This window comes from Pseudogymnoascus verrucosus (assembly GCF_001662655.1).
Source record: "Pseudogymnoascus verrucosus strain UAMH 10579 unplaced genomic scaffold scaffold_14, whole genome shotgun sequence".
NCBI lineage: Eukaryota > Fungi > Ascomycota > Leotiomycetes > Thelebolales > Thelebolaceae > Pseudogymnoascus > Pseudogymnoascus verrucosus.
Window position 1 is genome coordinate 283,216 of NW_017263665.1, and position 22,704 is coordinate 305,919.

General features: G+C 50.6%; 9 protein-coding genes across 9 annotated transcripts; 3 read left to right on the forward strand and 6 right to left on the reverse strand.

Annotated features, from left to right (window-relative positions):
- Positions 1-217: 217 nt before the first annotated feature.
- RPN11 (multicatalytic endopeptidase) lies at positions 218-1,594 on the reverse strand. The gene is made up of 3 exons (XM_018273438.2): positions 1,402-1,594; positions 1,044-1,297; positions 218-989 (listed from the first exon to the last, which is right to left on the reverse strand). Exons 1-3 carry the CDS (start codon positions 1,468-1,470, stop codon positions 311-313), a joined length of 1,002 nt encoding a protein of 333 aa, XP_018131623.1. The 5' UTR covers positions 1,471-1,594; the 3' UTR covers positions 218-310.
- A 427-nt stretch (positions 1,595-2,021) lies between these two features.
- RPD3_1 (histone deacetylase) lies at positions 2,022-4,950 on the forward strand. The gene is made up of 4 exons (XM_018273439.2): positions 2,022-2,374; positions 2,491-2,791; positions 2,839-4,555; positions 4,614-4,950. Exons 1-3 carry the CDS (start codon positions 2,180-2,182, stop codon positions 4,266-4,268), a joined length of 1,926 nt encoding a protein of 641 aa, XP_018131707.1. The 5' UTR covers positions 2,022-2,179; the 3' UTR covers positions 4,269-4,555; positions 4,614-4,950.
- RPL23A (ribosomal 60S subunit protein L23B) lies at positions 4,951-5,934 on the forward strand. Its single transcript, XM_018273440.2, has 5 exons — positions 4,951-5,021; positions 5,141-5,188; positions 5,302-5,548; positions 5,696-5,773; positions 5,824-5,934. Exons 1-5 carry the CDS (start codon positions 5,008-5,010, stop codon positions 5,854-5,856), a joined length of 420 nt encoding a protein of 139 aa, XP_018131733.1. The 5' UTR covers positions 4,951-5,007; the 3' UTR covers positions 5,857-5,934.
- Positions 5,935-6,168: 234 nt separating this feature from the next.
- VE01_03962 (uncharacterized protein) lies at positions 6,169-6,982 on the reverse strand. The gene is made up of 2 exons (XM_018273441.2): positions 6,793-6,982; positions 6,169-6,652 (listed from the first exon to the last, which is right to left on the reverse strand). The coding sequence occupies exons 1-2, from the start codon at positions 6,833-6,835 to the stop codon at positions 6,309-6,311; spliced, it is 387 nt and encodes a 128-aa protein (XP_018131732.1). The 5' UTR covers positions 6,836-6,982; the 3' UTR covers positions 6,169-6,308.
- A 484-nt stretch (positions 6,983-7,466) lies between these two features.
- Positions 7,467-8,466, reverse strand: VE01_03963 (uncharacterized protein). Its single transcript, XM_018273442.2, has 2 exons — positions 7,745-8,466; positions 7,467-7,697 (listed from the first exon to the last, which is right to left on the reverse strand). Exons 1-2 carry the CDS (start codon positions 8,235-8,237, stop codon positions 7,639-7,641), a joined length of 552 nt encoding a protein of 183 aa, XP_018131731.2. The 5' UTR covers positions 8,238-8,466; the 3' UTR covers positions 7,467-7,638.
- Positions 8,467-11,881: 3,415 nt separating this feature from the next.
- VE01_03964 (uncharacterized protein) lies at positions 11,882-17,106 on the forward strand. Its single transcript, XM_018273443.2, has 2 exons — positions 11,882-13,444; positions 13,494-17,106. Exons 1-2 carry the CDS (start codon positions 12,351-12,353, stop codon positions 14,833-14,835), a joined length of 2,436 nt encoding a protein of 811 aa, XP_018131730.2. The 5' UTR covers positions 11,882-12,350; the 3' UTR covers positions 14,836-17,106.
- Positions 15,689-17,093, reverse strand: VE01_03965 (uncharacterized protein; the record flags this gene model as incomplete). Its single annotated transcript, XM_018273444.1, has 6 exons — positions 15,689-15,848; positions 15,957-16,120; positions 16,221-16,500; positions 16,582-16,736; positions 16,824-16,910; positions 16,962-17,093. 6 exons carry the CDS (start codon positions 17,091-17,093, stop codon positions 15,689-15,691), a joined length of 978 nt encoding a protein of 325 aa, XP_018131729.1.
- A 1,191-nt stretch (positions 17,107-18,297) lies between the features above and the next one.
- Positions 18,298-19,006, reverse strand: VE01_03966 (uncharacterized protein; the record flags this gene model as incomplete). Its single annotated transcript, XM_018273445.2, has 1 exon — positions 18,298-19,006. One exon carries the CDS (start codon positions 19,004-19,006, stop codon positions 18,419-18,421), a length of 588 nt encoding a protein of 195 aa, XP_018131728.1. The 3' UTR covers positions 18,298-18,418.
- MAE1 (NAD-dependent malic enzyme, mitochondrial) lies at positions 18,985-22,106 on the reverse strand. Its single transcript, XM_059463580.1, has 3 exons — positions 21,090-22,106; positions 20,732-20,975; positions 18,985-20,679 (listed from the first exon to the last, which is right to left on the reverse strand). The coding sequence occupies exons 1-3, from the start codon at positions 21,553-21,555 to the stop codon at positions 19,917-19,919; spliced, it is 1,473 nt and encodes a 490-aa protein (XP_059319811.1). The 5' UTR covers positions 21,556-22,106; the 3' UTR covers positions 18,985-19,916.
- Positions 22,107-22,704: the final 598 nt, after the last annotated feature.

The window sequence follows — 22,704 nt, forward strand, 5'->3', positions numbered from 1 at the left end:
AGGGGAAATATCTGTCCATCTCGGTGAATACGGCCATATAACTCGTTTCAGGGGCCAAATATGGCGACGCATTTATACTGCCTCACTCCCAAGCAAAGTCGTGAAACTTTGAAACGATCCCTTAAAATCACCATAAGTTTCTCCACCAGCACATTAGTTGCGTACTTATACTCACGTAGACTAGACACTGCAGGCAAGGATATATGGTGCGATAAACGTGCCCATGCAGACCTGCTTCTCTATTATGCTAGCTAGAGGATCCCAAACGCCAGGAATAGTACATTACAAGAGGTGAACCCCTATTTCCACCTCACAGATCCTCATCCGTCTCCATCTTCTCCCCATTCGCCGTCTTCTTCTCCTTAGTCGGCCCACTCGCCTCCTTATCAATCATCTGCCTGCTCACCGACACGATGTTGTCCTCAATGAGCTGCTGTCCAACATCCTCGAGATGCTTCTTCGGGTCCTGCTTGCCAACGTATCTTGTCTTCAGCTGGTCCTTTGTCAACTCCGTCTCCTCCTTGACCCTCTTCTCGTAACCTTCCGACAGCCCCACGAGACGCTGTAAGCGGTCATTGTTCTTCTTGCCCTCAACGCGGAAATCGTCCATCTGCAATCCCTCCGTCCAGACGTGCTTGTGCAGGTTCATCAGCATGTTCTCCTCCAGCGCCGTCTTGCGGTAGGCGATCGCGATGCTGTAGTAATGCCTGTTCAGGCCGTGGATGAGGGCTTGGATCGAGGGCTTGTTGAGGTGACCCAAGTTGGATGTCGATTGACGGGGCTCCTGGCCGTGGATCAGGGATTGTGGGTTGATGAGGCGGAAGGCGTCGATGACGACCTTGCCCTTGACGGATTGGATGGGGTCGACGACAACGGCGACGGCGCGGGGGTTGAGCTGCTCGAAGGATTGTTGTGTGTTGACATCGACGGACGAAAGCCAGCAGCCAAAACCGGGATGGGAATGGTACCAGCCTACTACGGTTTCCGGTCTAGATATTCAAGTCAGTTGATTGTTGTGACAGGTCGGAATGGGATGGACGAACCGCCCGGTTTGCCTCAGCATATCCATCATCTTTGTCTGGAATACTGGATCGACGGCCTCGACACTGACTCCAGTTCCGCTTTGGGGCATCGCAAACACATCCACCACGCGAACAGTGAAGTCATCGACGAACTCTCCCAGCATCAAGCCCATGACCTCCATGGGGACACCTGCGCGACCATGCCGTAACATCTTCAGAAGGGCGAGCGAGGAAATGTAGACGGTCTCGGAGTTATCAATCAAGCTCGTGTTGTCCTAGCCAGTATCCATTAGTGCGTGTTCCATATGTGACGGCCGTCGTTGATGTATTCGTAGCAACATCTCTGTGTGTTGAATGTCTCGTGTGGTGCAGAACTTACAGAGCCAGGTGCTGCTCCTCCTCCCATCCCGCCGGCTGTCGCCAGCATGCGGTTTAACCTGCTGTCCATATCTCCGGTATATGTCGGGAGGCGTCGGATTGAGGGGTATGATGTGAGATTTGTTGAGTTTCGTTGGTGGTGAGGGTAAGGTGGTGGTATGGAAAGTTATTGAAGCTGTGGTCGCAGAATAGAGCTACAAGGCAGCTTGGGACGCGAAGGCTAGGCTGTTGGGTTGTTCGCTGTGTAATCCACCGCCATGTCACGTGCAGTAGCGCAAGGCTGAGGATCTGTTGTGGTCAGTTCCTTGGCCACCCATGCCTGGCGCCATAACTATATTCACCAAGGGCTGGGAACTGACATATATTCACTTATTCACAGCTTTGGGTGACTTCATTATTCACATGGATAAATACACCTTGTGAAGGATTATTATTTTTATTCAGGCCATCTTATATCCTCCTTATATTCTTAAATTCACCTGAAAGAGGACCAATACAGTGAACGAGGCTGTTGGTGTCAAAAGGTCGACCGAACCAAAACTAAAGCGGGCCCGGACCATCAGCAGTCCAGTACTCCACAAGCCACCGCGAATGCCGCCCCATCCTCTTTCATCTTTACAAACCCAAGCTTCGTTTCTACTGTTCTACCGTTCTACCGTTCTCCGAACAAACGTCCAAATTGTACCTCCCACCTCAATTCTTGATCATTCTCGAATTTGAGGATCAAAGACTTCTTTCACTCGGACTACTTAAACTACTGGACGCAAGATAACGGGACCATGGTGGCGGGCTTCGCTCCAATCGACCCTCCCTCCACCAATGGAGGGGGTTCGAAGAAGAAGGTCGCGTACTTCTACGATTCTGATGTCGGAAACTATGCATATGTCGCAGGCCATCCCATGAAGCCTCATCGCATAAGGTTGGCCCACAGTCTGATTATGAACTATGGGACGTACAAGAAGATGGAGATATATGTAAGTCGCCCACACCTGGTCATCCTTGGACCATGTCGCCCTTTCACCTCCCCCAGCATCTGCCATCCCTTTCAAACGCGCCTGTCTGATCTACATTTGCTAACGCGCGCATTCAGCGAGCGAAACCAGCTACAAAGCATGAAATGACCCAATTTCATACGGACGAGTATGTCGACTTTCTCCAGAAGGTTACGCCTGACAATATGGACGCCTTCATGAAAGAGCAAGGCAAGTTCAACGTCGGCGACGATTGCCCTGTCTTCGATGGCCTCTTTGAGTTCTGTGGTATCTCCGCTGGTGGCAGCATGGAGGGCGCCGCGCGCCTCAACCGAGGCAAATGCGACATCGCAGTCAACTGGGCTGGTGGACTCCATCACGCCAAGAAGAGCGAGGCCAGTGGTTTCTGCTACATCAATGGTGAGATTGTCGCATGATCCCCCTGTGTTCATTTCTGACCCGTGTAGATATCGTCCTCGGAATCATCGAGCTTCTGCGCTTCAAGTCGCGAGTTCTCTACATCGACATCGATGTCCACCACGGCGACGGTGTCGAAGAAGCATTTTACACTACCGATCGCGTTATGACATGCTCTTTCCACAAGTACGGAGAGTACTTCCCTGGAACTGGAGAGCTCCGCGACATCGGTGTCGGCCAGGGCAAGAACTACGCTGTGAACTTCCCTCTCCGCGACGGAATTGACGACGCTTCATACAAGTCGATCTTTGAGCCAGTTATATCCGCGGTCATGCAGTACTACAGGCCCGAAGCCGTTGTTTTACAATGTGGTGGAGATTCGTTATCGGGCGACCGTCTCGGATGCTTCAATCTGAGCATGAGGGGTCACGCCAATTGCGTCAAGTTCGTCAAGAGCTTTGGCCTTCCTACCCTGGTCCTTGGTGGAGGTGGTTATACCATGAGGAACGTCGCACGTACCTGGGCCTACGAGACTGGATTACTTGTCGGCGAAGAGATGAACGCAGTGTTGCCTTTCAACGAGTATTACGAGTATTACGGCCCTGACTACGAGCTGGATGTCCGTTCGTCGAATATGGAGAACGCAAACTCGAACGACTACCTTGAGAAGATCAAAATCCAAGTCATCGAAAACTTGAAGAAGACTACGTTCGCGCCATCGGTCCAGATGCAAGACGTCCCCAGAGAACCTATGGGAGGCATGACTGAAGAGGAAGAGGCCGAGCTCGACGACCTGGATGAGGACGAAAACAAGGATGTCCGTAACACCGAGCGCCGATGGGATAAAGCTATCACCAGGGACGATGAGTTGGATGAGAGCGATGATGAAGAATCAGCACACGCTAATGGTGTCCGCCCACAAAACGGAGTGCCGAAACGCATGAATATCATGGACTACCAGAACGCAAATGCCGTGGATTCCGAGGCAGCAAGTGGGATCCAGACTCCAGACGTCGCACCAGAAGTCGATGAAGCAACAGCAGTTGCGACAGAAGCCAATGCGGAGGTCAATGAAGAAGTCATGCGAAGCAAATCTTTAAACCCGGCGCTTTCAGCTCTCGCCGAAGCTGGCGCGTCAAGCTCAAACATAGCATCACGACCTGAATCACCTGCCCAGGTAGACGCGATGGGTGATGTGGACATGGACAAGCCAGTCGTTGAATCAAAGGCACCTGATGAGCCAATACCAGAAGCTGCTGCCGCTGAAGTAGAGGCTGCAACAGTTGCAACCCCTCCGATATCACCCGTTTCTGCTGCCGCCGCGGTAGAGGCCCCTACACCATCTGAGCCTGAATCAGAAACTAAGCCTACGCCAACTGCAATGGACGATGTGCGGTCTGCAGCGGCAGAAGAACGCGATGCTGAGGATGTCAAGGACGAAGTTGCAGCAGAAGTGGCAGATAAGATGGACGAGTCATAAGTCATTCAGCCTGTGCTTTCACACATCTTGAAGGCATGAACACAATCTTGAATAGCTTCACTGGACTGGCGCGGACATTTTAGCATTATACACTCCATGGGCGGGTTCGTGCGTTTTCGGCGCTCATGTATTTCACGGTATATCTGAAAAGGGTGCTTCAGGCGTATGGTAATGAAAGGGGTAGAGGGGGCCTCCTTGGCCGTTTTTGATGGAATCAGGAGTTTCGAGTTCAAATGATTTATCTCGATGCCGTTCTTAGCTGGTACTTGCTAGAATAGATACCAATGGTAATATTCACATACATAGGCTCATCGAATGAAATTGCACGATCTAACTAGCTGTCAGGCGGATTTGATCTTTGTTGTCATTTTGTATCCTGCAAATTCACGATGCATGCCTCAGGCCACAACAAACTATTTGCATCCGCATCAAATGTACCCAATTCGATCTTCACAGCCAGTACAACAACAGCTCTTCTCATGAGTGATAATTTAGCTACTATTTGCAATAATTGAAAAGTTATCTTGAATAATACAGAGTCGTAATACACGTTTGGCAGCACTTTACAGAGCATTGTCCAAGGAATTTGAAAATTGTGGTGGTGGTCCCCCGTAAGCGAGAGATTAGGGTTTTCTAATCCGCGCTCCAATCCGCACCTCGAAAGAACTTCACCACGACGACCAAGCAGCACATCACGACCCTTTGAACTCACCACCAGTCTCAAAGAACCTCCGACAAAATGGCCAAGATCTCGTATGTGTGCCCTCTCACTCCCGCCAACACGGCGTGTACGAAGTGTCCCCGATTTGCGCCGGATCCGGGGATGCGCGATGATTTGTGTGGTGGATGGAGTTGGCTGACCGTTTTTGCAGTCGTGGTGCCCCAGGTGGCAAGCTGAAGATGACCCTCGGTCTCCCAGTGTACGTCCCCCCTCGAAGACTCCCCGCGACGGACCCAGAATCGAACTGCGATACCGAGACGGAATGGATGGTTGGTGGTGAAGGAAGAAACAGAGGTACTAACGCAAATATAGCGGCGCCGTCATGAACTGCTGCGACAACTCGGGTGCTCGTAACCTGTACATCATCTCCGTCAAGGGTATCGGAGCACGTCTTAACCGTCTCCCCGCTGGAGGTGTCGGTGACATGGTCATGGCGACCGTCAAGAAGGGAAAGCCTGAGCTGAGGAAGAAGGTCATGCCCGCGGTCATTGTCCGCCAGTCGAAGCCATGGAAGCGCACAGATGGTGTCTTCCTCTACTTCGAGGATAACGCCGGTGTTGTGAGTACAGCCCTGTCCTGGTGCTGGTTTTCTTGGTCGTGTGGATGAGGTTGGGGTGTTGGACTCGATCGATGTTTGTTGGATGGGGGGTTTTTGTGCCAGGATACAAGGCTTTGCAAAGGCAGAAGACTAACAATTTATTCACAGATCGTCAACCCCAAGGGTGAGATGAAGGGATCAGCCATCACAGGACCAGTCGGAAAGGAGGCAGCTGAGTTGTGGCCAGTACGTCGAACCTCTGTTCCTACCTTGAATTCTCTGCTAATATTTTCCAGCGTATTGCCAGCAACTCTGGTGTCGTCATGTAAAGTGTCTTTCTTTCGGGGTTCCTGGCTGGAGTTGCTTTCTTGCATGAGTCACATAGCGTCTACAAATCAATGGGCACAATTTGACATCACGCATGCTTTTGAGATATTACTTGATTCGGGACTGTTGTTATGATATGTGGAGATTTGGCAGGAACTGAAGTTCCCAAGTTGCATGCTTACTTACACTTCCACTTCGGTTTAAACCCATTCCGTACACCAACCAGGCGACGGCCATATATGGAGAGTCGATTTACCAACAAGCACCCGATTGCACCTCGAAAACCCAATTATCTCACAGCAACATGTAAATTTCGCCATAGCAAGACTGGATACTTTTATTTTTAATCTCCATGCCAGAGACATATTTCTATACATCTACAGTATCCCTCATTTTCCATTCACCAACCCCACGCCCTTTCCCCTTCGTTTTTCCTCAAAACCTATCCTCCTCCTTAAACCAACGCAATGCACTCAATCTCAACCGGGACATCCTTTGGCAGCTCCTTAACCGCAACACAGCTCCTGGCCGGCTTGTGGGCGAAGAACTTCTCGTAGGTGCGGTTCATCTCAGCGAAGTTGTCCATGGTGGTGATGAACACGTTGACCTTGACGACCTTCTCGAGGGAGGATCCAGCGGCCTCGAGGACGTTAGACAGGTTGGTGATGCACTGCTCGGTCATCTGGGCGATGGTGTAGGCGGGCTGGGTGAAGATCTCGCCGGAGGGGGTGCATGGGATTTGACCGGAGCAGTAGATGGTGGTGCCGGTCTTGATGGCTTGGGAGTAAGGGCCCGCAGCTGGAAGGAGGTCAGTACGGTGTTCTGAGCTCATATGGAGGCAGTTGGACGAGGGACTTGGGGAAAATTGGAGGGGATTGAGGGGTTGTGGGTGGGCTGAGGTTGAGGTTATGTAATGAGAGATAAGGGTCTGAGCTTACGGAAGGCGGCCTTATCGGTGTAGATGATCTCCTGTCCAGACATTTTGAAAGATGTGATTGTAAAGTACGAGTTTATTTGGGTATTATGGTTTAAAAATTGGTTGTTGAATGCAAGTTGTGCTGTTCTTGTATGGAGCTCTTAAATGGCGGGGTGGAGGGGAACCGATGGCGGAGTCCCATGTCCGTAAAGAGCTCCGTAGGTAAGCGATAAGAATCTGTGCCCTATATTTCAGGTCCTCAATTTATCAGACCGGAACATGCCAGTCCTCGGCAGCGCTAGTCTCATAGCGCGCGTCGGCTCGCTTAATGATATGAGCAACAACTGCTCTTTCAACGACATGCCATGAATGGCAACCCCTGGAAAGTCGACGCGCAACGCTCTGGGTTATAAAACGATCAGATATTCGTGTTCAGGGGCTAGATCCATTACGGGATACCCGGTCGGACCTATAAAATATTTCAGGGCCGGCCCGATATTCGGGACTTGAGGTTTTGATGCTGCCAAGCGTCCATTTCCAGTACACACTGTCCCAAGCTGGTGAGTATGAGTTTCTTACGTTTACTGTCAAAATCTTTCATTTCTGTCATTTGCAAGATATTTCCATTCATTATAGGACTCTTAGGGGTATACAAAACAATCCAGGCGCCAAAATATTCAAGTCCTGCTACCCATCCCCGCGAGAAGTCCAGCTCGTCGTCGGAATCGCCCAATCCCGTGATCAGTGCAAGTGCAGCAAACAAGAAAAACCACAAGTGTGCAAAATTGACCTGCGCAACCTCCAAGAAACGCCTTAAGAACCATTACTGCATTTCGTCACATCATAATCATTACAAAAATCCACTCTCTCAATGTCTGCTATGCGTCTTCTGCTTGACAGACACAATATGAGACTTGGCAGCAGCCACTGTCAAAGTCAGCAGGCAGTAACGCAAGCAAGAGGAAACGTCATACTTTGGACTTCCATCTTACTCCCCACAATCTCTCTGCAGCAGTAGCAGAACTCCTCGCACTCAACATCCGAAGAGTCCGGCGTCGGCAGACGATGGAACCGCGGGGTCGGCGGCGGCGCATGGGCCCTCGGTGGCTCAGGCGCCATTGGCATTGACTGCCGCACGCGAGACTTGGACGAGGAAGATTTCTCACCCGAGCGCTTGCTGCTGCGGCGACGACGAGGCTTTTTCTCGTTGTCAATGACGTCGGGTGTCCAGTGGACACTTTTCTTGCCCGACGACGACGAGGTGGAGGAGTATGCTTTCTCACCGCGTCTGTCGACGCCAATGGGCTGGTAGGTAGACACGGGTGGTTGTGTCTCGAGCCAGCCGGCGACCTTGTAGGCCAGCTCTGGCGTAAGCGAGGGTGAGGAGCGGTGGTGGGCTCTGGGGGTGCCGACGGCCGTCTTGGACGACTGTGAGCTGGATGAAGTGCTCATATTGGATGGAGACATTTTAAAAATGATGGCTCTTTGATGTTAAGTCGTTGTGGTGGACGGTGGTTGATGAAATGATGAGAGGCAATGGTATACTACGAGCGGGGTTGGGTGCCTGGGTGACCAGATCGAGGGTACCAAGTGTGCAGAGGAGGGTACCGAAGGTTATCACTTCCGAAAGACGTGCCACGGTCCGAAAATTGTCCCGTAAACTTGGAAAAAGTTTATTGATACAGTATGGATAGATATAGATGGAGTGTATGATAATAGAGGAAGGAAGGAGGAAGTTGGAGAAGGGGGGGGGAGAACAGGTCTTATGAGGAAGAGAAGTCTGATATTCGGGCGAAGCGAGTGTTACTGACCAATAGGAACCCATCGTTCCAATTATCAGAACAGCCACCATGCTCCTCCCCCCGACATATCTGACTCCTAAGCGATTCCTGCAGCCCTGGCTACCACCCCATTTTCGTGTCGGTTTTCAGCATCGATTTGGGAGCCTTGCTATACTCGAAGTTTATCACGACCAAAAGTATGAGATATCTCGAGGTTATGAGTGGTCCGTGCATGGGACAGGGTGCAAGCCGCTTGTCACCTGCAAGGCGTAAAATGCTGTAGTGGTGCATATCACAGCTGAGATGGAAGCTTCCAGTGCGAAATTCAGGGGGTTTTGATGTCTATGCATTTCTATATCTATCCATTATTCTTGGGGTTGCAACCATCTTCTGTGATGATCCCCTTCGTTCATGTTCAGGATGTGTTGTCGTCTGGGTGGTGGGAGGGGAGGCATTTTTGGGGGGTGGGACGATGCCCTCAACGTCAGCTTGACAAGAGACCGAGTAGGCTCAGGGATTACCAGAATTCTACGATTTACGGATACTCTTTGGTAATTGGCAGATATATTGATGGATTGAGTATCTGTACTCTAAAGTCTGTTGTAAGGGGCTTGTCCAGCTGAGTCATCCATTTAGGCTGACATAATACATTAGTTATCAGGAATCCAACATTTCTATTGGTGGATAACGGTTTCAGCTGAGGTAATTACTTAGTCACCCAACCCTCCTCCTCGACTACATGCCATCACGTCCATGCCGCGACAGCATTTCGTGCTGCTATCCGTTCCAATAGGTGATTGAGGATTATAGAGAATCATAGGAGAGGTATTTTTACTGGTTGGTGCTAAGATTTAACTTGTTTTACTATTCTCCTTGTTTTATTTTTTCAGAATCCCACAATCTGGCACATCCTGGCCCAATGAATCTTGTACTCTTATTGAAACTCCGCGCAGTTCTATGCAAACAATTTGAATTGTCTACAAACTCTACAAGCAAATCCTACTCACTCATCCATTCCCCCTACCCTTCCCCAATCCCAACCCCCAACCCCCCCATCACCCTCCTCACCCCTCCCACCCCGCCATCCAAATACACCCCCCCAACAACCGCCAAAACCCCCCTCCTCACCTCCCCCGCCAAATCCCCCCTCCTCCCCACCAACTCCCCAATTCCACACCTCATCCCCGCCCCCACCAGCGCCTCCACCCCCAACGCCCTCGTCACCGCCTCCCTTGCCGCGCGCTCGGAGAGGCGGAGGGAGTAACATGATTCCCAGAGCACGAGCTCCATGGCGCGGCGGCCAAGGTAGGAGAGTCGCGCGTTATTGGAGTGGCCGGGGGTGGGGGGGGTGAGGGCTTGGGTGAGGAGGGTGGGGGTGGTGAAGGTGTAGTTTATGTTGTGTTGGAGGGGGAGGAGGGAGGGGGGGTCGTTGTTGTTGTCGTCGTGCTGCTTGGTAGTAAGGGGGTAGGGGGTGGAAGGGGAGGGAGGTGTATGGATGGGGGTTTGGAGGTTTGGGGAGGAGGAATGGACTGGGCGAGGGAGAAAGTGGGATAGAGTGGTTTGGGTGTCTGGATCTCGGTGGTGGAAGGATGGGGGATCGTGGGACTTTTGACGGGTTCTGGGAGGCCACGTCTCGGTGCGTGTAGACACGGGTATGGGTGAGGACCGTCTACGCTCCTGCCTACGCTCTTTTTCTGTTACCTTTGACTGTAACTCGGCAGGTGGCAGGTCCAGCAGAGGAACGGACGACCTACGTCTTCTTGTGAATAACCCATGAGGTTTTGGAGCTTCAGGCGCGACGGTGTCAGGTGCAGGTGGTGGAGTGGTAGACGAACAGAGGACTTTGGTCCATAGACCTGGAGCGTGTGGGCTTGGGGGTTCAGGAGGTGGCGGCGGGCGGAGGACTTTCGACCACAGTCGTTTGGCGCAGGGAGGACAGGGACCTTGTGGCTGTTGTATCGCGGGAGGTGGTGATGGGTTGCGGTTTTTGGAGTTGAGGCTCTGGGAAGGTAGGGGATTGGGTTCTGAGGGGTGGGCTAGGTGGGAGAGTGGGTTGGAGCGGGGGGTAGATGGGGTGTGGTTGTTAGAGGAGGTTGTCAAATCGCCGTGACTGTCCTGACTGGAGTTGGTGGTGGGAATTGAGCGGGCAAGATGTGTGTCTTGACTGGGGCGAGTAGCATTGCTCGAAGAAGCTGAGAAGACGTCTGGAGGGAACTGTATGTCTTGACTAACGTGAGTACGGTTGCTTGAGGGGGTCGTCAGGGCAAACCGTGTGTCTTGGCTGGTGCGAGTAGGGATGCTCGAAGTAGCTATATAGTCGGGAGGAGACTCTGTATCTTCACTGGCACGAGTAGGGATGCTCGAAGTAGCAATATAGTCGCCCGTACACTCTGTATCTTGACTAGCATGAGTGAGGTCTCTGGAGGAAGCTGCTCTCTCGTAAGCAAACTCTCTACTGACATCATTTGGCGGGTGATCTGGGTCTTCTTGGAGGTATATTTTTGGGCACAGATCGAGGCCCTGTTCTAGATAGGCTTTGTAAGATCCCATCTGCGACTATTTGATAGGTTTAGTGGGGTCAAGAGGTCAGTAGATAACAAATCTCGAATAGGCAATATCATCATTATTTTTTCAATATACATTTAAAATATTAAGTAAGATTTTTATTCACATGCATCTCCACATCAAAATTATTCTCCGATGCCACTACATATTCATTCACAGCATCTAAATTATCCTTAATTATCCGGTATCCGAAGACCGAATACCGAGTGGCGCACGTCGGATCAGTTGAATCCGATTCGTGGTCCTGTTCTCACTTTGTTGCTCTGTGCAGATTTGGAGTCGAAATTGGCTATCACGCAGCAGCATTAGGCAGCTAGAAATCGGCAAAATCCGCGCGTCAGATGCACCTGGTTGCTTGGATGTGGCTTGTAAACTACTCTATGCGGAATGCTATACTCTAAGATGGAGATGACACCTGTCACCAAGGACGTCAGGAAGGTGCGTACCTCTCTCGTACCTGGCCGCCGCGTCATACCGGTCTTTCCCACTCGTCCAGGCATGCGAAGTCACGTGATTTCTCAGTTACTCAGCCCCAATTAAACGTTATCACCATGTCTGTCGTTACCACCAAAAAGTCGATTCGGGTCAGCATCTGCCCCGTGCAAAGCGCCATTCACGCCCAACCAACCGCCTTCCGCCGTATCCACCGTATAATTAACGCCAAGACGCTATCAGCGCGTTCTGCTGACGCATCAACGAAAACGTCAACGACGAGTCTGGAATGGTGCCTTGGGGAAAGATTACTTGATGACTCCCACGATGACAGACCTGCTTGGCGTGCATACACACCACTGAATTTGAGTCTGATTACCCTGAATACACGGGAAATATTACAGAAAACACCACAGTGGACACAACAGGAGAGTATTCTATAGTCCTAAAAGTCCTATAGCCTACTGGTACCCGTACTCTATACTCTATATTTTTCTTCTTCTACCCTATCTACCATCTCCTACTAACAAGGAAGGCGGGGCCGTCTCACGCTCGGTCATCTTCCTGGTTTGACTTCGCACCCTGCGCATAACTTGGACACCGTATGAACACCTTTATTACTCATGCCTTATCCTCCCAAAAACCCTGTCCCCCGTATCTTTCTTTCACCCCGCTCCGCTCCTCCTCACTCTTTGCCACACAGGTGTACTGGCGCCAAGGGCAAGGCAGGAGGCAAAAACGAACTCCGTAACGAGCGGCACTTACTAAGGAATTTGCTAAGATCTTATCAGATGTCGAATTTATGAATCTAGCGCCGACGATGTCTACTGTGCCACCAACCCAGACGACACCCGACTCGGCGCCAACAAAACCCGAGCATGTGAATCGCGCCTGTGAGCCGTGTCGGCTCCTCAAAGTGCGCTGCCTGCCCTCTCCCGACCCTGCTACCAGACGATGCCAGCGCTGCACGAAGAACGGACGAACTTGCCATTATGCCGCTCCCCAGAAGAGGCGCCCGAGGAAGAGGACGGACACCAGAGTTGCTGAACTCGAGAGGGAGGTGCGTGCCATGCGCTCGCTGCTGAATAAGAGCAAGCAGTCGCCCTCGGCAGGCTCGAATCAGGGCTCCATGCACACTGTGGACGAAGAACAGGAGATAGAGGGGTTTCTCGAGAGGGCGCCCATACCCCACTTGGGAATGGAGCCCAACGCATTCCACGAACCCATGGAAGAACCTCGCTGGGGTTGCGGACCTGGCGAGATGGACGGCGAGACGTCTGACACGGGAGAGAGATCGCCAGACGTGATCGAGCGCGATCTGATTGGATTGGAGATGGCGCAGGAGTACTTCGATCACTACGTCAACAATATGATAGTGCACTGCCCAATAGTCGCCTTCCGCCCGGAGCAGACAGCCGAGTCTGTTCGCTCGTCGAAGCCAATACTCTTCCTCACTATCTTGGCCGCTGCTGCAGGTCAGAAGGACCACAACATATATATCACTTTGCATGAAGAACTCCTCCAGGTCTTCGCAGATCGATACATTATGAAATCCGACAAATCGCTCGAGCTCGTGCAAGCGTTCCTGCTGACGTGTATTTGGCTGTATCCACCAAATGACTTCAGAACACTCAAGTTCTACCAGTACGTGCACATGGCAGCGTCCATGTCGCTGGATATTGGTCAGCCAGATCTGCCAGGGTTTTTTTCAAAGCACCAATGGCCGACTGTTGTTGCGGATAATTTTGTAAAGCCCCCCGGACAGGAGTCGCATTCGAACATGGAAGGCACCAATCCACCCCCCGCAGACCCTGAGGCGGCTCGACTCCTGCGCCAGGAGCTACTGGTGCTAGAGAGCAAGAGGACGCACCTGGGCTGTTATTTGATTTGCGCAAGGTATTTTCTCTGAAGTGACCGATGAATGATAGTCGCTAACTCGAGGTAGTGTGTCGATGTCACTGCGCAGGCCGAATATGTTTGCCTTCTCCGCATTCACCAAGGGATGCATTGACTACCTTACCAACTCTCCTTATGCACTCCCGTCGGACAAACTTCTCATCGTATGGTCGAAAATACAGCACATTACCGAGGAAAGTGCAGCTGTATTCGCCTTTGACGACCTGTCTAGCCGCGTAGAGATGTCTGATCCGCGGGTGCAGCTGACCCTGAAGGGCTTTGAAAACAGGCTTGAGGAATTTCGCAAGACTATAGATCCTGTACATCTGTCAGCTACTCTGGAGGTTCACTACTACATGAACAAAATCATACTACAGGAATATGCCATCATGGTCAAGAATGTCGATGGTTTCCAACCGGAGGAGTTGATTGATATCGGGACAAAGGCGAGTCCGATTTCCATGGCGAGCGCGAGCGCTATCATGACCGTGATCGAGTCCGCCCATCTCCTCCTCGACGCCTTCTTTAGCGTACCCGACGAAGTTATTAGATCCTACCCCGTTATCAACTTTGTCCGCATGTCATACGGCATGGTATTGCTGATCAAGATGTACGCCAACGCCAGCCTTCCGGATTCCGAGCTCGGGAAGATCCTCGACGCCGATTCACTCAAGATAGATCACTATCTCCGAATGGCAGTTACCCGTCTCAAGCGCATCACCGAATACCGCGCTGCGAGCAAGTTCCTCCAGATCGTCCTCAAGGTGGCAATGTACCACCAGCAGCGCTTAGCCAACGCCATGCCTCAGACTGGCAAAGGACTAGGAGCGGCCCAACTGATTGCGCCGCTGCTGAACCTCGTCATGAACGGCCACGGCAAGCCTACTCTCGAGGAGCAAAATCAAAGCCCGCCTCAGAAGAAGGGCAAGAGGACTAACGTTGCCGACCGGAACCGTCGCTCCTCTCGACCTGCCTCGGACACCGCTGACGCCACCGATCCTAACAGGCCCTGGTACCCTGAGTTCTCCGCCGGAGTTGGCCCCTACCTCGCCACTAGCAACACCTCGCCTAGCAACCCCTCACCATCGTCGGCTCAAGACTCGTCGTACACGCACAACGCGTCGATATCGACAGCCACCACCGCCACCACTGAATTCTCGGGCACCGGCAACGCCGCTGACCTCGCTAATCAGTGGTTCCCACCCGCGACGGACTTCGGTGGTGGCCTGCTGCCCAATGATATGGATGTCGACATCTTTGCCTTCAGCGAGGGCATGGAGTTCACGACTGATGACTTGAACACCTTTATGCCGTTTATTAGCTCGTCGGTAGAAATGCAGATGTTTGAACAGACGAATGATTGGTCGAACTGGGGACCGGGTCAGCAGTGATCGTCTCTGCGGGGAGGTATTTGTACGAAATATACGTGTGTGTTGGGGACGGATGCACATATGGGCCGATCTATATGGGATGGCACAACTAACTCTACTTTATGGGACCGGGGGGCGCTGGAATGTTTTGCTAGTTTTCACAGGTGTTATTTTATGACCTTTACGGATGGGGGAGTTGGGGGATTATAATACCAGGAAGGGGGCTTTGTGTGTGTATTTGTACAGTATAGTACGCTCTACTCTATATATTTGGCGGGAGGGCGCCCGGAAGAATGGGATCGAGGGCGGATGGACGGACGGATATCATGCTTCTCTCTTCTTCTCTCCACTCAGACAGACGGACAGATAGGGAGCGTTTTGCTGCGCGGGGCAGCGGAGAAACCCATAGAATTCCCCTCTTTAATGCGAAGGACGAAGGAACGGCACCGAGTGGTCTTTTTATTGCTTGTGACTTTGTAGTTTGTTTGGGGTTTAGTGAAGGAAGCTGCGAATGGGGACAGGTGCGACTGAGCATAAGTGCCGATGAAGGCAAATGCGAACGAGGGCAACTGCGACTGAGGACAAGTGCCAGTGAAGGCAAGCGCGACTGAGGGAAGGTGCGAGTGAGGGCAGGTGCGAATGAAGGCGGTTGCGAGGGAGGGAAGGTGCCAGTGACGGAAGGTGCGACTGAGGGCGGGTGAGGCAGGTGCGACTGAGAACAAACGCGGATGATGGCAACTGCGAATGAAGGCACGTGCGAGTGAGACCATGCATGAAAAACTGTCGCTGAGAGTTTGAGGGTAGCTTCCATAACTTATTAATTAAGCGGGCCCCTTTAACCACCTATGAAGTGTCACCCCCCTCTGTGTGCACTTCAGACCTTTGCTACCTGTACCCGGACCTTAGGTTTTAGTGCAACAAATGCATCTTCGACGTCGAATCCGTCCTGTAACTCCTTTTCGGGATTGGTGAATGACAGTTTGAGCTGGTATACGAGGAGGGCTAGCGTTAGGCTCATTTCCATGTATGCCATGCTAGAATCACCTTGTTAGTGGATGCAAATATAAGGGGAAATTGGAGGAATCTCGTCTTGAAGTTGTTACGGACACAGAGTTCCTATTAGAGGGGTAAGAGGATCTTACTTTCTGCCTAAGCATGCTCTGGGACCAAGAGAGAAGGGGGAGAATGCAGTCTTGTTGCATTTGAGGGCCGAGTCCTGGAGCCAGCGCTCTGGTTGGAAAGTCTTGGGGTTATCGAAGTATTTGGAGTTGAGATGGAGAGAGATGTTGCAGACTCCAATTTCGGTCTAAAGATACAAATGAGTCGTTAGCATCATATATTAGAGAGAGCGAAACGATGTGAGAGTCGCAGGGGTGTTTTGTTATGAGAGTTTAGCCTTGACTTACCCCTGGAGGGAAAACGTGGTCCCCAATCACTAAATTTCCTGGGCTCCGATCCACGACCACTCGTGGAATCAAACCGGGACTTGGAGGACAAATCCGCAGACCTTCCTCAATGACAGCATGTAAATATGGAAGACTCTGGAGGCTCTGATACTTAATGTCTTCAACGGAGCTATATGTCCCACAGACTTCACTGGTCAACTTCTGCATAGTTTCCGGGTTTGCCAGGAGATGCCAGATAATCACCGTCAACGCAGTTGAGGTTGTATCAGAACCTGCCACACTATAATTCTGTTAGTTAAAATTCCAAGGCTGGCGAAGAGATTGGTGGATCACAGTTAATACTGGGAGAGGATGGACATACAGGAGGAGAATCGCTTCGCCCATCAACTCGCGCTGATCATACGGCTTTCCAGTTTCCGGTTGTTTCGCGTGGAGAAGGTTGGAAAAGATGTCGCCGCCTCTCTCACCACCTTCGTCTCCTCTCTGTATGCGTTCCATCATTGCTCCAATCGCTTTCTGTGTTGTTTGACACCAATTAATATCACTGAACATGGCTAAGCCGATCGGATGGAGGGGGGTATTGTGACTGATGTATAAACATACCTGATAGACGTATTTCCGTTTTACTACATCTTCCTTCGAGTGAATATAATCCCAGATGCCTTTTGGCCATCTGTGCATAGTTCCCTCCTTAAAATCATTTAGTTGTGTGAATCGCGGCCAAAAGCGGGAAAAACTTACCTTAAGAACCATCTGAACAGATTTCTCCATGCCTTCAAGAATAAGATCCCGTTCCTTCTCATTGTTCAAGGTATCAAAACATTTCCCAAAGCACAAATCAGACAGAATATCCATAGAGAGCGCGCCAAGCATCGCATCAAGGTCCACTTGTCCCGCAGCCGCAATATTCCTACAGAACGTTTCGATATGGAGGCGGATCAAAGGCTACATAGCTTCAAGCTTGCGAGGGGCAAAGGCTGGCGAGAGAATCTGTTTCTTTTGTCGGTACTCCTTGTCATTGGTTGTGAAACTACTCGGAAAACCAGGGGCGAAAGCATTGTAGAATCCGGATTTGAGGACTGGCGCTTTTGCTGAATAGATAGCACTGAGCGCCTCTGTTGTATTCGCAGACACTACATTTGGTTCAATTCGAACGTACGGCCCTTTGTACCTGTTAGCTATATATTCGGAAGCCCACTAGACTTGAAAAAGGAGGAGAGGGTAGAAACCGTATTTGTCGTGGAGCTCCGCTAGCTTTCGGTGTCGTCTTCCGCCCCAGCAATGGTATAAGTGCCATAAGGTGGTGAATTTTGCTAATTGTGGGCCTGGGATATTTCGTAAAGGGTGAAATAGTATTAACCAGACAGCCCGAGCAGCTATCAGAGCAAGGAGAGCATATGCCGCCGTTAGTGGTGAAACTATGCGCCGGGCTTCGTTTAATATGGCCGAATTCATTGCTTGGAGATAAAAATATTGATACTGGTGAGAGTATCCCCAGTCCTTTGATATAGATTGATAGCCAGATAATGGAGGAATGACGCCGCTTATTAACAAACGGTGCTGTTGAATACAGTGGTATTAATACTTTCAGTGGAATATTATCATGTTGGGTTTAGACAACATATAATAGCTATACAGTAGTGGGTACATACGGAGTTCGCACTTTAACCGCCCGGTGACCGTCAAAACACTCGATCGCCGGCGCGGATATCTACCAAATTAGCTCGAAGAAGTGCGGGATCCGTGTCCGGGGATTGATTCTGGGGATATAAGAGTTTAGTAGCGTTTCTGAAATCGTTAAATAGGACGCTTTCGCAAGAAATGGTTATTGTTTTGATATACGAGATATGCACTATGGCCAACTTTTACGCAAATCATACACAAAACAACAAGTTTTACTCGTTTTTAAATACATTGCGGTTGGAGATGGAAAACCAAAATTGGAACGCAAAAGGCGGGCCATAAATTTACATGAATATGATATTAGAGGTGATAGAAGCTAGTCTCTACCCTTCTCGCTTTCATATATTGTGTTACAATACTAGGATAGCCATTGAAAGGCCAATTAATCCATAGAGTCCACATTAGTTTCCTTTCCGTGAGCTTCCCTTATGCCTCATAATATTACCCCCCAGAACAACTTGTTATTTGTAATAACTAAGAATATTTTATAGGTTGGACTTAAGCGCAAATCCTGGTTACAACTTCGATGCTGTGGAGCGGACAATCGCAGTCTCCGACCCCCACAGGGCCTTGATCGCTGCTGTCTCCTCATCATCCTCCACCTCAGCCACCCATCCCATCAACATCATCCCCTGCATCTCCAACACTTCAAGATCCTCCCCATACGCAAACCCCGCCTCCTCAAGCTCCGCCCCGGTCATCTCCCTCCACCTCTGTGTCGTCCTACGGCTGCTAACACGGACAAAGAAATCGGGAAGATTCCTATCAAGTCGGTCGTTGGGGTTGCGGATGATACTGCCGCTATATTTGATGAAATTGTAAAAGAGATGGGCCGCCTGGGCGCATGGGACAGTGAGAAAGTTTGACATTCTCCCACCTGCAAGAAAGTGATGGCGATTGATCCCATCGAGGAGAGCCGCGTCCAGAATTGGGTTGGCTATGGTGTGGGTGAAGGGGCCCACACGCTCAGCAGCAGTGATAGTGGGTGAGTTTGATCTTCCACCAGTGCTAACAATTTTGGTGATGGCCCAGTCGATTATGTACCTCCATGTGGTGTTCTTGGACGCAGCGGCTGTGGCCTGGTAGGCGGTTGGGATAGGCATTTTTGCGGACCGGGTAACGGGCAGCTTTCTGCAGTGAGGATACACGGCTATTGGGGCCAACGCAAGGACCAGGTTTGTATTGTTTTTACTTTGGCGATCTTGATACCGTATCAGTCCTTACAGTATGCGAACTCTGGCACGACCAGAAGGCGAGGCGCGGTTGTCGCTCAGTGTATATGATATTGGACGAGAATGCAAAGGTAAAGAAAACAGACACTGGAGGTGAGAACGGCTTCATTTTGTGGGCGGTGATTTCCAAAGTGACTGAGCTATCTCTGTCAGCTCACCACAGCAGCCGGAGATGTCAGTAAGGGTTTCATAGAGTCAGCACCATTTCGCGGTTATTATTTGAGAGCTAGAGGGTGCTAATTGGCACCGGTAGAGGCACAATGATAATTAGACCGTTTAGTGTGAAGCTAAATGTCGAACCAGGGGAAAGTGGTCTTGTCGTTCCACGCCAATAGCTTCGTCAGCGCGCTCACTGAGTTCATCGGGTTATCATTTTTGCTTTGAACACAACTGTTCGACGCCCTTTAGATGTGTAGCACGTGTATTTTGAGCCCCAAAGAACAAGTTATGCCACAGAGTGTCCTAGATGATGATTTGTGCCTGCCAGGTTCTGGGTTGCACCTGCCGCCGCTTGATTTAGAGTTTTGGGGAAAGGGCGCGGACTTTGGGCTAGCGGATTGACGTCAAACTTTAGCTATTAATTAGCTCCTTGGACATAACAGCTGCTGCGAGTAGGACGTAATTATTGGGTAACTGTGCTGATATAATATTGGGTAACAGTCTCGCCCACAAAATGGTATTTAACTTCTGATATATGTGATAGATTCAGACAAAGTCCAAGTTGGAACGCTGTAGGTGAATATGAAAGGCCGTTAGTGAATTGAAATGAAACATATACCTCTCAGTCCTGCGCGGCTGACCCAGCAATACCCATCTCCCCACTCGCATCTCTACTTGCAACCTCTTTCGACACCTTTCTCAGCGGCCTATACACCGGCTCCCACATCTGCACTCGAATCCACTCATCAAGCTCCCCCTCATCCTCCGGAATGCCCTCCTGCGTCGCCAACCCCTCCTCAACCGCCTGCCTCACCACCGCTTTCGCAATCTGAACGCTAACCTCCCTCACATCCTCCACATCCGGTAGCAGCGGACGTGCGGGGTCTTTCAGCGCAGGAGATTGCGCGCTGAGTGCCTTCACGGCTGCCACAAGCATCTTATCGCTCAGCAGGCGCGCACGGCTGAGCACGGCACCTAGTCCGATGCCGGGGAAGACAAGCGCGTTGTTGCACTCTGCCACATCGCGAGTGGTGCCGTTGTGCGTCACAGGAGGGAAGGGCGAGCCAGTCGCCAAGAGGACTTTGCCATCGGTCCAAGAGTTGAGGTCGGCGGGGTTGGCTTCATGGAGGGACGTAGGGTTGGAGAGGGGGAAGATGATGGGGCGTGACACATGGGAGGCCATTTCTTTAACGATCTCTTCGGTGAAGCTACCGGGTTTTGTGGAGGTGCCGATGAGGACGTGGGGCTTCACGGTCTTGATTACGGAGAGGAGGTCAATGTCTTTGTCGCCATCCCATTCTGAGTCGTCGCGCGCGTAGGGATTTTGCGCGGGGTTGAGCTTGTCACCGTGGCGCTTTAAAAGGAGGCCTGGTTTATCCACGCACCTGCCTTAGTCAGTATCTCAGCACATGTTATATGAGGATATTGGTTACTTACCATATATGCTTGGCGGCTTCTTCTTTGGATTTTCCGCTCTCAGTTGCAATGGCATCTCGGATTTGGTCAGCGACACCCGTTCCTGCGGTTCCGGCACCAAAAATTACAACTTTCACATCTTCTAAGTTGGTCTTTGAGACGTGTAATCCTGCCATAATGGCAGCCAAGGTGACGCAGCCGGTGCCTTGCACATCGTCATTGAAACAAGCCATTGTCGGGCGGTACTTGTCTAATATTCTCCGTGCTACGTTGAATTAGCCTCTATCCGTTCGCGGCTGAACTGATGGGTTGCACGGGGGGTTTTCACATCTTCCTCAATATAAACATGGCCTTGATAGGCAAACGAGAAATTACTAACCATTTGGCAAGCCAAAATCTTCAAAATGTATGTATGCTTTCGGATAGAGCTTCCTCGCAGATTGAACGAAGGTCTCAATAAAATCCTCATACTTCTCGCCCCTGACCCTGGGGTGTTTCAACCCGAGGTATAAGTCATTATTGCGAAGCTTCTCGTTATCAGTTCCGCAGTCCAGTCCCACAGCCAATGTGCGGTTTGCATGGATACCCGCACAGAGCGTAGTTAGAACCAGCTTGGCGATAGAGATCAGAATCCCCCCTGTGCCTTGGTCACCAATACCAAGGATCTCTTCGCCGTCGGTAACGACAATGTAGTCAATGTCTTGTGGCTCGCCCCATTGTGCGAGATCGTGGTAGACACGGTCGATATCACCGATATTGAGGAAACAACCTTCAGGACGGCGAAAGATGCGGGAGAAATTCTGGATTGCCTTGCCTTCAGTGGGAGTGTAAATTATTGGATACATTTCTTTGATGTGATCTTGAATGAGCTTGAGAATGTTAGATTTGCTTCGTAGGAGATATCATGTGATTCTAATGTGTTGTGACATTATGGAACCAAGACATACCCGATAGAAAAGCACCTCATTCTGGTCTCTCATACTCGTCATAAACGTATTCTTTGCCAAGTCGTCGTGCTGCTCGGAATACTGCTCATACGCTCTCTGTACCTGCTGCTCCAATGTTTGCACATTATGCGGCAATAGGCCAGTGAGGTTAAATTCCACACGTTCTTCAGCCGAAAAGGCAGAGCCCTTGTTGAAATAGGGAGTGTTGAGAAGAGCTGCTCCACTAACAGCACAGTCTTGAGGGCCGGAGGTGGTAAGAGGGAGGTGGGAGAACTTGGAAGAATGGTCCTTAGATAGAGGCATGGTGGAGTATAGGGCAGTCGGTGAGATTGAAGGATAGCGACAGACGGATGTTCGAGCTCGGGATACTATATAAGCCTTGCTGAGAGGATGATATGGTATCTTTGTCGACAACATTACTATGTCAGATAGTTGTTGTTGTTGTCGAGCACGAATACAAGAAAGCTACATGCATAGGGTATGACGTTGTTCCCTTATCAAGGGTCCAAGTCAGGAACGTGGAGCCCTGTCATGTCAGCAATTCACACACCAAGGAGAGCACATGCTCCATAGCAAATAAGAACTGCATATGCGAAAACAAAAGCTGTATTATATATTATATATTTTGTTACTGAAGTATGTAGGTCACAAGGAGCCACTCTCTTGTAGGAAGCTCGCGAGGAGTAAGAGAATGGACTATGAAGGTCCTTTTCGTTATAGCAGCAATTCCCTCTATGGAGGGCCGATCCGAAGACCAGCCCCCTTTTCAGTCCCCAAATGAACCCGACACAAGACGTGAACAAGAACACTGGGTCTTCCGGAGAAGATCTCATTTGTTTGCTTTCGAGAAGCTAAGTGACTGATCAAGGCGCTGCATCACACTGTGTGACTTTATGGCTAAGGTATTGAGACGTGTTAGTAGACATAGCAAACCTGTATCAATGTAAGACTTTGTAGTCCACATATATCCACATATCCGTCTATAAAGAACAGACTTTGCCTTTTTAAATGTGTATTGGACTCTCAATCACAGAGTTTGACGCGTCT